Genomic DNA, 15,218 nt, shown 5'->3' on the forward strand with positions numbered 1-15,218 from the left:
AGACATTTCTTCTAAGAAAGCCCACCTAAGTCCTCCCAAGTTCCTCTGCCTACACTTTCACTTCCTTTCACTGAATAAACATAAAAAGTTACAAGGAGACAAAAATAAAATGTCTTTTATGACTATATCTCCAGAGTTTTGCTTATTCAACACACTAGTCACATAAAACTAGTATCATTTGGTCATAACAAACAGATATGTTCTCTCTCGGCTCTGTACCCCATTATTCTTCAGTCTATATGCTGATTAGATCCTTGGGTTCTGCCGAGGCCTCTTTAAAGGTAGAGATTGTGTCTTACTCATCTTGGTTCCCAGCAGGAATCAGTATGGTATCTTGATATGGTAGATGTTAAAAAAAATCTATATTTGAATTGAACAATTAAATATAATATATTTAATTGAGTTTAAATAAAACTGGGTGCCAAGCTTGCACTATCAAGGAGTTTCTGTTAGGTTTTCCCAACAAGATTTAATGAAAACTGATTCAAGTTCATGGTAAATATGGAAACAATACGCAATTTTCCATGACAAATTCAAGAAAAATTCTAGGCCAAAGAGTGAAGCTTGTTCCTTTCAGTTCAGTTCAGTTCAGTTGCTCAGTCGTGTCTGACTCTTTGCAACCCCATGGACTGCAGCACACCAGGCCTCCCTGTCCATCACCAACTCCAGGAGCTTACTCAAACTCATGTCCATTGAGTCAGTGATGCCATCCAATGATCTCATCCTCTGTCGTCCCCTTCTCCTCCTACCTTCAATCTTTCCCAGCATCAGGGTCTTTTCAAATGAGTCAGCTTTTCGCATCAGGTGGCCAGAGTACTAGAGTTTCAATTTCAACATCAGTCCTTCCAATGAACACTCAGGACTGCTCTCCTTTAGGATAGACTGGTGGGATTTCCTTACAGTCCAAGGGATTCTCAAGAATTTCCTCCAACACCACAGTTCAAAAGCATCAATTTTTCAGTGCTCAGCTTTCTTTATAGTCCAACTGTCACATCCATACATGACCACTGGAAAAACCATTGCCTTGACTAGACAGACCTTTGTTGACAAAGTAATCTCTCTGCTTTTTAATATGCTGTCTAGGTTGATCATAACTTTTCTTCCAAGGAGTAAGCGTCTTTTTATTTCATGGCTGCAGTCACCATTTGCAGTGATTTCGGAGCCCCCCCCAAAATAAAGTCTGACACTGTTTCCACTGTTTCCCCATCTATTTGTCATGAAGTGATGGGACCAGATGCCATGATGTTAGTTTTCTGAATGCTGAGCTTTAAGCCAACTTTTTCACTCTCCTCTTTCACTTTCATCAAGAGGCTCTTTAGTTCCTCTTCACTTTCTGCCATAAGGGTGGTGTCATCTGCATATCTGAGGTTATTGATATTTCTCCCAGAAATCTTGATTTCAGCTTATGCTTCATTCAGTCCAGTGTTTCTCATGATATACTCTGCATATAAGTTAAATAAGCAGGGTGACAATATACAGCCTTGACGTACTCCTTTTCCTATTTGGAACCAGTCTGTTATTCCATGTCCAGTTCTAACTGTTGCTTTTTGATCTGCATACAGATTTCTCAAGAGGCAGGTCAAGTGGTCTGGTATTCTCATCTTTTTCAGAATTTTCCACAATTTGTTGTGATTCACACAGTCAAAAGCTTTGGCATAGTCAATAAAGCAGAACTAGATGTTTTTCTGGAACTCTCTTACTTTTTCAATGATCCAGCAGATGTTGGCAATTTGATCTCTGGTTCCTCTGCCTTTTTTAAATCCAGCTTGAATATCTGGAAGTTCATGGTTCACGTACTGCTGAAGCCTGGCTTGGAGAATTTTGAGCATTACTTTGCTAACATGTAAGATGAGTGCAATTGTGTGGTAGTTTGAGCATTCTTTGGCATTGCCTTTCTTTGGGATTAGAATGAAAATGGACCTTTTCCAGTTCTGTGGCCACTGCTGAGTTGTCCAAATTTGTTGGCATATTGAGTGCAGCACTTTCACAGCATCATCTTTTAGGATTTGAAATAACCCAACTGGAATTCCATCACCTCCACTAGCTTTGTTCATAGTGATGCTTCCTAAGGCCCACCTGACTTCGCATTCCAGGATGTCTGGCTCTAGGTGAGTGATCACACCATCGTGATTATCTGGGTCATGAAGATCTTTTTTGTATAGTTCTTCTGTGTATTCTTGCCACCTCTTAGTATCTTCTGCTTCTGTTAGGTCCATTCCATTTCTGTCCTTTATTGAGTCCATCTTTGCATGAAATGTTCCCTTGGTATCTCTAATTTTCTTGAAGAGATCGCTAGTCTTTCCCATTCTATTGTTTTCCTCTATTTCTTCGCATTGATCACTGAGGAAGGCTTTCTTATCTCTCCTAGGGTATTCTTTGGAACTCTGCGTTCAAATGGGTATATCTTTCCTTTTCTCCTTTGCTTTCACTTCTCTTCTTGTCACAGCTATGTGTAAGGTCTCCTCAGACAGCCATTTTGCTTTTTTGCATTTCTTTTTCTTGGGAATGGTCTTGATCCCTGTCTCCTGTACAATGTCACGAACCTCCGTCCACAGTTCATTAGGCACTCTGTCTATCAGATCTAGTCCCTTAAATCTATTTCTCACTTCCACTGTATAGTCATAAGGGATTTGATTTAGGTCATACCTGAATAGTCTAGTGGTTTTCCCTACTTTCTTCAATTTAAGTCTGAATTTGGCAATAACGAGTTCATGATCTGAGCCACAGTCAGCTCCCAGTCTTGTTTTTGCTGACTGTATAGAGTTTCTCCACCTTTGGCTGCAAAGAATATAATCGATCTGATTTTGGTGTTGATCATCTGGTGATGTCTTTAATGCCAAACTTTTAGAAATGAAAAGTTGGAAGTCAGTTGAATATCTCTCAATAATGAATGGGTTGAGTAGTCTACAATCTGTCTTTCCAGTGGACTGCACTGAGATATTAAAATAGTGATGTGAATCTGTTGATGTGAGAAGATGTTCATGACATAGCCTTAAGTAACAAAAGCAGATTATGTAATAGTGATTTTATTTACATTTTAGAAAGTGCACATGTGTGCTTGTGTGTATGTGTACCCAAAGGAAAGAAGCAAAGCATTTGGGAGGACACACACTGAATGTTAATACTGCTTCCCTATGAGTGGTGAAATGAAGGATAATTATCTGTTGTTCTAAATACTTTCCCTGAATATTTGCAATGAGTAAAAACAGGAAAATACTAAGCTTTCACTGGAGATACAATGGCCATGGATAGTATAACAACATACCAAGGGGCGTGTGAGGACATCGTGCTTTTCTGAGGGGTACACTAGGCTCTTTGATTGTAAGAAGTCCCTGCAGTATAGCTGAATTAATAATGGCTAAAATGTTTGCTTTTGTCATATGGCCAGCACTCTGCTAAGAATTTTACACACATTAATTTGTTCATTTACAGGTCACAACAACCCTTCTCTGCTTCATTCTTTTCAATAGCATTAATCACTTTTGATACTCAACAGTTCACTTATGTCCTTTACTGTGTATTGTTCTTCTCACTAGAATGTAAACCTTCTGTGGGCAGGGCTATTTGTATGTTATGTTCACTGCTGGATCCCTAGTACCTATGGCAGAGGCTGGCATCATAGCTAGTCTTCAAATGAATAAATGAACAATCTTATGACATAATAACTAGTACTTGAAGGTGGGAGGAGAAGGGGACAACAGAGGATGAGATGGTTGGTTGGAGACTCGATGGACATGAGTCTGAGTAAGCTCTGGGAGCTGGTGATGGACAGGGAGGCCTGGTGTGCTGCAGTCCATGGGGTTGCAGAGTCAGACACAACTGAGCGACTGAACTGAACTGATGACTTCCTTACAATGAGAACTCTAAACGAGACTGAGCAATTTGCCCCAAATCACACAGCTACGAAGCAGCAGAGCCCAGTTTCTCTAAACCCATATCTACATGATAATCTGGTTCTAACCCACTCTCATCAATTACAACAAATCCTTGAATAAAAGCATCCTCCTCCTCCCCCCACATGCAGTCCATCCATGGGCGAGACAATGAGATGTCACGTAAGAACTTGCAAGTGTGGTTTCCTTCTATTAAATTGGTAATATCTTTACATAATAGATGATGTTCTATCATCTGCAGGGGTCATCATAACAGACATGCTATTTTTCAGATCAAAAACAGAAGGAACTGGGCCTAGACACCTAATCATTCACTAAGTGAAGGAAAAAAACACAGCCTGGAAAAGGGTCTTAAGTTTTTTTTTTTCTTTTAATTGTGAGTGTAAAAATTTGTACTGAATAAATAAAACCCCCAAGGGACAAGGATTTTCTCAGGGAAAAATCCTCAGGGCTGATGCCAGGAGAAAGTACTTAGAGTAGCAAACCCAAATATTTGGGCCCATGGCTAGCCATGGCAGTTTAATAATGCTGGCCACTAAGGTCTTCCACATAACCTGCCTTGATCACCAACCGATCCTTAAACTCACACAGAGCTTCCCATGTGGAAATCTGTCAGCTCTCCTGAGCACGTGGGACCTGAGAGGAGTCTAAGCGGCCAACACTGACTGTGGGGGGGCCTGCAGGTCCTAGAGCTCAGAGGCCTGGAGAGGGAGTCTTCTGACCAGAGGTGTGTGCTCTCCAGCCCCTTCGGCAATTTAATGTTTCACTATAGATTAAGTGATTGACATTCTAAATTATTAATGAGTCTTCTGTGGGCTTGATTAATGGGGGTGAATCTCTATGGGCCTGACAACCTTTAAAGCTCTGACCAATCCACTTCCTAAGTCTTCTGTGGGAAAACCAGCCCTGAGTTGTAATGACAATGCGAACTCAGACAAACCACCCTTCCCCCTTTACACACACATAGCCGTGCACTCGAACACACACACACACAGATATGAAATATACACAACATAACGATGCACACATGAGCACACTTAGCACATAAACATACACCCATCGGCCTGTCTGAGGCCCTGTTTGGCCACATAGTGCCCCAATGACATCATGGTCTCATCTTCCCGATAACTGCAAATTCATGGAGTTGAAAAATATAAAATACTCCTTCAAATGTGCTTGTATCTCTCCCAACTTTGCTGACTGCCAACTTATCAAAGGTTGTTTGTTTTTGCTTTTCTCTTTGCGACCCCATGAACTACAGCACACCAGGATTCCCTGTCCTTCACCATCTCTTGGAGTTGGCAATGCCATCCAACCATCTCATCCTCTGTCACCCCTTTCTCCTCCTGCCCTCAGTCTTTCCCAGCATCAGGGTCTTTTCCAATCAGTTGGCTCTTTGCATCAGGTGACCAAAGTACTGGGGCTTCTAAATAGACTCAATTCAACACAAGCCAACCCAGGTACAATAGCAGTTTCCCCCACATTTCTGCACAAGGCTGGTCCTAAAGGCAACCAGTCAGCAGTGCTGCTCCCTTAGAAGCAGGGAGTGAACAGGGCCACAGGGTTCCTGAACAGAGTTAACAGAGAGACAAGGAACACTTTTTCTTCTCTCCCACCTACATCAGGTCCTCTCTGCAGGAGCTGAGAGCTGGCAAAGGCCAGCCCAGGGGGCCTTTATGAAACATCCTGTTTAATGCTCACACACAGAATACCCAAACACGTGAAAAGCCGATTTGCTGAGACTGCCATTGCCTGACTCCTAATGCCTTACTTCTTGTTAATTCACCCAGAATATAACCTGAAGTCCTTACTTGGCCTTTAAGGCCATTATGAACTGGCCCCCAGAGAATCCGTAGCATTCTCTCATTGCGGATTCCACTCCAGTCCCGTGGCCTCCTTATTGGTCTTTAACACACCCCCGTGTGCTGCATCAAGACCTCTATATGCCTGTTCTTCTGTGGTCAATAATCTTCCACTGCAGGTATCCACATGACCTACGCCCTAGACCGCTAGGCTTTGTCCATGGGATTCTCCAGGCAAGGATACTGGAGTGGGTTGCCATTTCCTACTCCAGGGCATCTTCCCAATCCAGGGATAGAACCTGTGTCTCTTATGTCTCCTGCATTGTAAGGTGGGTTCTTTACCACTAGTGCCACCTGGGAAGCCCTTATTTAGGTCTTTATTCAAATATCATCTGATTAGAGACACTTTTCTATCATACCTACAATACAGAGCAGTCCCTGCCTCGTATTACTCTCATTCTTTTACCTGGATTTATTTTCCTTCCTAGTTCTTAATCCCCACTGACATAGTATGTATGTATTTGAGTGTGTTAGTCGCTCAGTCATGTCTGACTCTTTGCAACCCCGTGAACTATAGCCCTCCAGGCTCCCCTGTCCATGGAATTCTCCAGGCAAAAAACCTGAGTGGATAGCCATTCTCTTCTCCAGGGAATCTTTCTGACCCAGGGGTCAAACCCGGGTCTCCTGCATTACAGGCGGATTCTTTACTGTCTGAGCCACCAGGGATGCATGTATGTATTTACTGTCCATTAAAATATAAGCTCCTTAAAAGCAAGGATTTTGACTGATTTGATGACTGCCAACTGCTCCTTAAAGTGCTGAGCATGCAGTAAGACTCTTTGTGGTGTAGAGACAGCCCAACATGAAGTCTGGGAACTTGGGTTAGCTTGAAAAAGGAAAAATGATTTTCTATCACTAGCTAGCTGTACAGAAATCCATGAAAGGGAAGATACTAAGGGGATTCTAAAACCATTCTAAGAAGTAATGGCCAAATTCATCTTGGGAAGTATTCTCTGGCTTAGGGAATTGCTTTTAATGGGCCTTTTAGTTCTGCAAAGAAAGGCCTAGAGTCTGGGCAGGATAGAAGAGGCTGAGACAGGAGGACACAGTTTTGTTCTCAGTTTATTATAAAAGATGTCTATATTGGTAAGATAAGTGTTTTTTAGTTTTATGTTTTCTAGTTCCACTGGCTGATCCAAGAAAACAAAGCTTGAACAGAAGCTAGAAACTTTAAGAGCAAAATGGAATGGACAGGTTTGTCTGTTCAGTATGTCTGGAAAGCCAGGCTAAAGGAGTCCAGACAGGGGCTCCTGGCAACATGGGATGCCTCACAATCAGTTTTACTTTGCATCATTATCTAAGAAGAAATCTCCCTTATTAGCTCCAAGTCTTCAACAAAAGCTATGTTAACTGCTACCAGTGTCAGTCTTGTGTTAGCACTGCCTTAAGGAATCAATGGAGATTGTGTCAATGTTCTGGATAGTGAAAGTCAAATGGGACCAGGGACGCATGAAGAAGAGGTGGCTAGAGGTGGTGGAGGGGAATTTGGAGGGCAGAGATGTCAACAAGGAGAAAGCAATCATTTGGAGAAATTCTTGGAAATTTGGAATCAGAATCAAAATTTCTTACAATCAATATGACATCAGTATTTGGATAGTAAAGGACAAGGGACTTGGAGAAAATTAAAGATTTAGGTACTTTGCGGTCCCTAAAGTGCTGCACTCAATATGCCAGCAAATTTGGAAAACTCAGCAGTGGCCACAGGACTGGAAAAGGTCAGTTGTCATTCCAATCCTGAAGAAAGGCAATCCCAAAGAATGCTCAAACTACCGCACAATTGCACTCATCTCACATGCTAGTAAAGTAATGCTCAAAATTCTCCAAGCCAGGCTTCAGCTATACGTGAACCGTGAATTTCCAGATGTTCAAGATGGATTTTAAAAAGGCAGAGGAGCCAGAGATCAAATTGCCAACATTCACTGGATCATTGAAAAAGCAAGAGAGTTCCAGAAAAACATCTATTTCTGTTTTATTGGCTATGCCAAAGCCTTTGACTGTGTGGATCACAACAAACTGTGGAAAATTCTGAAAGAGATGGGAATACCAGACCACCTGACCTGCCTCTTGAGAAACCTATATGCAGGTCAGGAAGCAACAGTTAGAACTGGACATGGAATAACAGACTGGTTCCAAATAGGAAAAGGAGTACATTAAGGCTGTATACTGTCACCCTGCTTATTAAACTTATATGCAGAGTACATCATGAGAAATGCTGGGCTGGATGAAGCACACGCTGAAATCAAGATTTCTGGGAGAAATATCAATAACCTCAGATATGCAGATGACACCACCCTTGTGGCAGAAAGTGAAGAGGAACTAAAAAGCCTCTTGATGAAAGTGAAAGAGGAGAGTGAAAAAGTTGGCTTAAAGCTCAACATTCAGAAAACTAAGATCATGGCATCTGGTCCCATCACTTTATAGGAAATAGATGGGGAAACAGTGGAAACAGTGTCAGATTTTACTTTTGGAGGCTCCAAAATCAATGCAGATGGTGATTGCAGCCATGAAATTAAAAGACACTCCTTGAAAGAAAAGTTATGACCAACCTAGATAGCATATTAAAAAGCAGAGACATTACTTTGCCAACAAAGGTCCGTCTAGTCAAGGCTATGGTTTTTCCAGTGGTCATGTATGGATGTGAGAGTTGGACTGTGAAGAAAGCTGAGCACCGAAGAATTGATGCTTTGCACTGTGGTGTTGGAGAGGATTCTTGAGAGTATCTTGGACTGCAAGGAGATCCAACCAGTCCATCCTAAAGAAGATCCTTCAGGTCCTGGGTGTTCATTGGAAGGACTGATGCTGAAGCTGAAACTCCAATACTTTGGCCACCTCATGCGAAGAGCTGACTCACTGGAAAAGACCCTGATGCTGGGAGGGACTGGGGGCAAGAGGAGAAGGGGATGACAGAGGATGAGATGTCTGGATGTCATCACCGACTTGATGGACATGAGTCTGAGTAAACTCCAGGAGTTGGTGATGAACAGGGAGGCCTGGCGTGCTGCGATTCATGAGGTCAGAAAGAGTCAGATACAACTGAGTGACTGAACCGAACTGAACTGGAAATGAATTCAGCATCACAGAGTTCAGACTTTAATCTCAGCAGTTAGCTACTTTTTAAACTTTATCTCACCATAGAAACCTGTTTATTAAATAAACTGTTACATGGAATCCAGATCCAAACTGAGCCACTGTGATGGAAAGGGGTAGGGGTTTGAATTTATGCCCACTTGGCTTTCCTACTGGATCCCATGTTATCCTCATGTCCCTGGGAATCCCAGCACCCCAGGAATATAGCTTAAAAACCATGGCCATGGATCTGGAACTGAAAGCAAGAATATGCTCTTTAAAATTTCAGATGCTTGATCTTTCAGCCTGACTCTGAGTGCTCATTACCTGCTAAGCAGTATGTCTCTCAGCCAGCTGTTACTGATTGGGTATTCTCCCTTCTCTTGAACCAAATTCCTCAACCCTGGGACTTCTACCCACTGGTCCTGGTGTAAAACTCAAAATAAGCCTAATTCCTTCCATAAAACAGCCCTGTAAGTCTCTGGCTTCCTAGGTGGTGCAGTGGTAAAGAATCCACTTGCCAAGCAGGAGATGAAGGAGGCAAAGATTCAACCCTTGGGTTGGGAAGATCCACTGGAGAAGGAAATGGCAACCCACTCCAGTATTCTTCCTTGTAAAATCCCATGGACAGAGGAGCCTGATGGGCTACAGTCTGTGGAGGAACAAAAAAGCTGACATGACTTATGGACCAAACAGCAGCAAGTCTTTGAAGAACTCTTATTTCCTTCCTTAACTTGTCTTTGTTCCGGGTTAAACATTTTCAACCCTCCAACTATTCTCAAGCAATTCTTACAGTGCATATACTATTTGGGCACCTGAAGCTACTGATACTGATCAGAGAAAACGAACTCAATATTGACAGAGTTAAGACCAAAACAGGGGCACATAAAAGCGGAGCACAACCACACATACTCTGGGGGTAGTAAAGCAAAGTGAGAGATGCCATTCTTCTAACGTGAGAACTACAGAAAATACGTTTCCCTGCCAACACCCCTGCCCACTGTGGAGGGGGCTGGAAAGCAGGTCCAACTTCATTCAGCTTGATCACTGCCTAGCAGTCACCGAATCAGGGACATGGGGCAGGAGAGGCACTCAGCTCTCATTACTATTATTTGTGGAACACCCCCAGCAGTTGGGCTCTGGAATTCAGGGCAGTAATTGCCTAGCATGGGTTCATTCCCACTCATCTTTACTGACCACCTGTGTATCCACACAGTTACTGATCCTTGCCTAATGCCATGGAAATCTATTAACTAAAAAGAAGTGATATTCTGTAACCATGGATTCATCAGTTCTTTTGGAGCAAGTTGTATCAGTCTGTCAGCATCATTTAGGAATAATCACTGGATATTTATCTTAGGTACTGGCTTTGGTAGAGCCTGTAGGGGGCAGGGAGGTACGTTTCAACAATTAGGGCTAGTTTCACAGCTAGAAAGTACATGACCAGCTCAGTATGAGAGCCCCCCTCCCCCACACCAAACCCCCTGAAACAAAACTTGGGCTTCCTGCTACCCAGGTGCTTCACACACACCCTGACAGTGGTGTTTTGAGGCCTGGAGGCATGTGCGTGCTGTGCATCCACGCACGGGTGGACAAGGACACATGCACTTGATGTATAGGAGGACCCCTTCAGTGCTGACCCTTCCTCTGTGCAGCTAGACCTTACTCTGCCTGTGATAAAGCTCTTCCATGAGCATAAACTGAGTCCTGTGAGTTCTTTCAGCAATTAAACAGCTGAGATGATTCAAGGGTAATGAACACAGCAAGGCTGAGAAGGGACCTCAGATACAGGCCATCCTGAGGCCTGAAAGATGCTTCTGATGGGAGAGTGTTGGTTTTCAGCACTGAAAGCACAGTTTTGTGAGTGAGTGTGATGAAGTACAAGACAATTCTGTTGGACGCTAGGGAAGCACTTCTATAAAAACAACAGGAACATATTCTGGTTTGCTCCAACAGAAAAATACTTCTAATTTTGACAAAGAATATATCCAGCCAGAGTTGCCAGGTGCAGAGAGACAGAGAAGGACCACAGGGTTCATCCCCACTTTTGAATCTTTTTTCCACTGTACCTGTTAGAGGCAACACTGTGTTTTCATATATGTGGTTTCGTGTTTTTTTTTCCTCACAAATAGAATATTATACATACCTCTGAATCCTAAATAAGGTCAATGGTATTGAAGAAAGAATTAAAGTATCCTATGTCTGCTGGGAGTAGGACAGCACCAATAACAAAAGAGAGGCTTGGGAAGGAAGTCAGTACAGGAGGGAAGAGAAAGTGGATGTATGAATGAATATATGTGTGCATATATGTATATTCATATGTGTATGTGTGGTGTGCATATGAGTATGCATAGGCACGTAATTTTCATGTACAATGTATATGTAGAAAAATGACCTGATTAAAAATGAAACAAAATATAATCATTTTATTCTTCTAGCTTCAGATGCAAGCTATATCTAAATCCATGCTCTATTCCCTGCCAGCTGTGGCTATGAACAAGTTAGTTAACTGCTCTGAGACTGGTTTCCTCATCCATAAAATGGAAATTTTTATTGTGCAATGACCTGATGAGCATTAAGAGATAATGCATGAGCTATACATTGACCATCAGCGGATTTCCAGAGGAGAAATTTGGACAGAAATTCGCTGTCTTCCTTTTCTCTCGCTGAGGATCTGTGTTGTGTGAAGAGGAAAGACAAGAATGCAAAAGCAGCTCAGAGAGTAAGGGCCAAGGAGGAGGGCGTGGGGGAAACAGCATTAGCTTCACTCTACTTGTCTGCACGGGACCAGTCCCCTAGAACCACCGCCTGTCGCTTAACAGACAAAGGCAGCTAAACCATGAGCTCCCAAAGCCACTGTCCTCCCTGCCAGCATCCCCTTGCTACGGGGTCAGAGATATAGGGGCCCACTTACGGGGGATGCGGTGGAAGGTCGCCACAGAGGGTCTCTGGCATCCTCATCAGGACGTTGTAAGCTAAAAATACCGGGCTGTTTCACGTGCTTATTTAACCTTAAGTTTACAATTATCCTGAGAAAAAGGCATCACCAAAGCATCTGAGTTGCCCAGAGTCATGATGTAGAAGGGCTGAGTCACGATTTGAACCCAGTTCCTCCCATTACAACACGACTTCCGCCGTCACACCGGAGCTGCTTCCGCCTTGTCGGCGGACGCTGCTGGCGTCCGGCCCGCCTCCCCGCGGCTCGCCTGAGTGCACCCGCGGCTGCATTAGAGGGTGGGCGGCCTGCTGTCGACTGTATCAGGCACCTGTGTTTCTTGTGTCCTTTGAGGGGTTTCTTATGACCACAGAGCCTTCAAGGAACACAACCTGGAAAGGTAAGGAAGGGAATTTAATGTCCCCCGAGGTCTCCAGGGGTAATGCTCATCCAACTGGCTTGGACAGGAGTGCTTACACGTTACCCTCTGGCGTGTTCCGAGTGGTTTCCGAGGGTGCCCCCAACACGGCAAGCCCCTGGTGTCCACACTGTAATAACCCACCCATAAAACATGTCCTCTAGACGTTCTTGCCTCTTCCTTTCTCACTTTCCTCACTTCCTCTCCTGTGCTTCCTAGAATTGCCTCCTATGTTTCCTAGAATTATCTCCTATGTAAATAACTTGCACTAAATCTTTATCTCTTTGGTCTACTTTTGGAGGAATCCAAACTGAGTCAAATTCTAAAATCCACGTGGTTGTTGCTCCTTTTGTTATTAATTACACTATATTCCCACCCAAAAAAGTAATAATGACCATGAATTCCTGATTAGTCAGAATCTGATTATCATTTTAAGGCTTGTAAAAAAGGAAGTCAGTGTTTCCCACAAAGCAGCACTGACTCCTTGTTTTCACTCACTATCCTTCTTGCCAGCAGTTGCCCTAATTTCAAAGCAGGATGAGGAAGGCTTTGAAGTCTCTCTGTTAATGCGGTTACACACCCAGTTTTGCTTTTCCAGCTATTAAACAATAGATTTTAGGGTATGTACCAAAAGTAGGACATTATTTCTCGATACAAGAAAACAATTGAATTCGTAATGTTAAAAAAAATCTTCAAGTACAATCAAAGTATTTGTCTTGTGGAGAACAAGAGCAATTTCATCTCAACATGCATTTTATATTTATCAACTCTATACATACATATTTTAGGAAGATTTTGAGAGATTTCAATATATCTTAAAATGACCAACCATTTTATTTTTAGCAAAAAGAGATTCTCAGTTTCTGGTAGTTGTCTGTAACTATAGGCTGAAAATCTTTAGGTTTTAAAGCTTACATGTGTAAATTCTCACATGAAAATGAGTGGTAGTCGCACCCACTGCAGTGTGATGATGCTTTATCCGTAGCTTGTCCCATCCAGAGACGCCAGGCTCGCAAGTCACATGTAATAAGTTCACGTAACATGTTTTGTTTTATAGACTCTAACCATTTATTTAACAAAAAGGAAATCTCTAACATCTAGCATTTTTCTACATTTAAAATTTCAGGGAAAAGAGACTCGTGTTCTACAGTATATAATGGTTACAAAAGAGTTCATTATCAGCTTAGAATGGTTAAAATATGTTCGCTACTGATTAGGACTCAGCATTCTTTAGTGAAGTAGATGACATTTCTCTTATGGAAAAAGTAGTTGTTTCTTGTTGGAGGAGAGGAATTACCAGCACAACCTTCCCATCACTCAGGAAGGGACACAGACCTGTCCCTCTGAGGATTTCTTTCACCAGTGACATAGGTGGAAGTCCATTTCGCTATTTTGATTCCCAAGTCAGGTATAAATCCTTTTCACTTAGGGAAGAACTCAAACATATGTAAACTGAAGGGTAGAGGTTGCTTTTTCCATCTTCTGCTCACACGACACTCTAGAAATTCAAGGTTTTCTTGGTGGTTTGGCTCAGGTGTTGATCACTGTGCATGGAGCTATCATTCGTGCAAGTGTTTTTTGAATGCTGTATTCAAATGTTTTGAATACTGTCTAGCACCCACAGGAGAGAACAACAGAGCACCCCCCTCCTCCAAAATTTGAATTTTGCTCTTGGAAACTCTGAAAGCCAACAATCACTTCTGCCTTGCAGAATCGGGGGGCTCTATCCCCAGGTGCAGAGTACATTTTCCAGGTTTCTCCAGGGCGAAGGCAGGGTGGACGCCCTCGTTAAATCTGTGCCTGATGATGAAGAGCATCTGTCCAGTCTCAGCATTTATAAACAGCAGCCTCTGGGTGGTGTAGTCCAGCAGGATGCCCACTCTGGCAGGACGCTCAGTCACGTGGACATCGCTCACAATGCCACTGTAGAAAAATGTGTATCTGAAATGGAACAGAATGGGAATTGAAAACTTTGGACATCTTGAAGGACTATGATAAAGAAAATCACCTGGAGACAACCAATTTTGCAATTATTGATCTCAGTTCACAATAAGAAGCTGCAGTAACATTGCCCCAAATACCTTAGCCAGATCCCTCCTAGATGCTAAAATGCATAGCTCTTCCCAACAGACGAGCGTTTTTAATAATTTTGCTACTTCTACATTAGGAGGCAGGCCCAGAATAACCAACATATGCCTCCCTTGTGATTTTTCTCCACATTTTAATTCTTTCCCAGCTGCCCACATGTTTTAACTACCGCATTCATGGTGTGTCATTCTTTTGAATAAAACTCCTTTGAGGCTGCCATGTATTTTTAAAAGTACTGCAGGTTCGCCTTCCATAAAATGCATTAATTTTACTGTTTAAAAAATCTGTAAGTAACTTATATAAGGGCCTTAATGAAGTTTACGAAATATGTCATTATTTCTGTCCAACTTCATCCTTTGTACAATGCCCCTGCCCCAAACCAACTTTCCTTTTCATCTTCTCTATGTTTTCTGCAGCCTTACAGCCAAGGGGGGTTACCTTTGATTTCTCTCTCCAGTTCAAATACATTCAGTTCACCATGTTTTCAATGGCGTATGTGTATGTTCTACAGTTTGTTAGACTTCTGCACCTCTGGGGGATATGAAGGATCACAGCATACTGTCCTTGCCTTCGAGGAAACCCATACTCTACTGAACTAGAAGGAAAAACTGTTTATGACTTTAGCACAGGCTGGGGCTCAGACTCCAGCTCCGGGCACAGATGGGGAAAGTGTTTTCTGACACATTTCATGGACCTGGTTTGGTTGTGAAAGGAAAGGTTCAAGGACAGGTTGGAAGGGAGAAATTGCTGAACAGAAAAAGTGAGACTGCTCTGTGCAAAAGAGTAACATAAGGTGGGAGCTTCCTCCTGGCGATCTTAGAAACAGAGGGTGGGGCCCTGAAAGCAGGAGAAGAGAAGAGCTGGGGGACAGGTGTGTGGTCTGTGGATATGACAGGTCTGAGGGCTAGAGCGACACTGGACAGACTGGGGCCATAGAACCTGCGTACCTCTGGTGA

At 42.8% G+C, this 15,218-nt stretch overlaps 1 protein-coding gene across 1 annotated transcript in view; it reads right to left on the reverse strand.

The window, feature by feature from the left end:
- Positions 1 to 13,224: 13,224 nt before the first annotated feature.
- CMYA5 (cardiomyopathy associated 5) overlaps positions 13,225 to 15,218 on the reverse strand; it is a 98,881-nt gene continuing 96,887 nt past the window's right edge. Inside the window, exon 13 of the mRNA XM_061158094.1 lies at positions 13,225 to 14,115. Within this exon, the coding sequence (XP_061014077.1) occupies positions 13,869 to 14,115 (247 nt within the window). The 3' untranslated portion in view covers positions 13,225 to 13,868. The remainder of the gene's footprint in view (positions 14,116 to 15,218) is intronic.

The sequence above is a fragment of the Dama dama genome, chromosome 12, assembly GCF_033118175.1.
Source record: "Dama dama isolate Ldn47 chromosome 12, ASM3311817v1, whole genome shotgun sequence".
Classification (NCBI taxonomy): domain Eukaryota; kingdom Metazoa; phylum Chordata; class Mammalia; order Artiodactyla; family Cervidae; genus Dama; species Dama dama.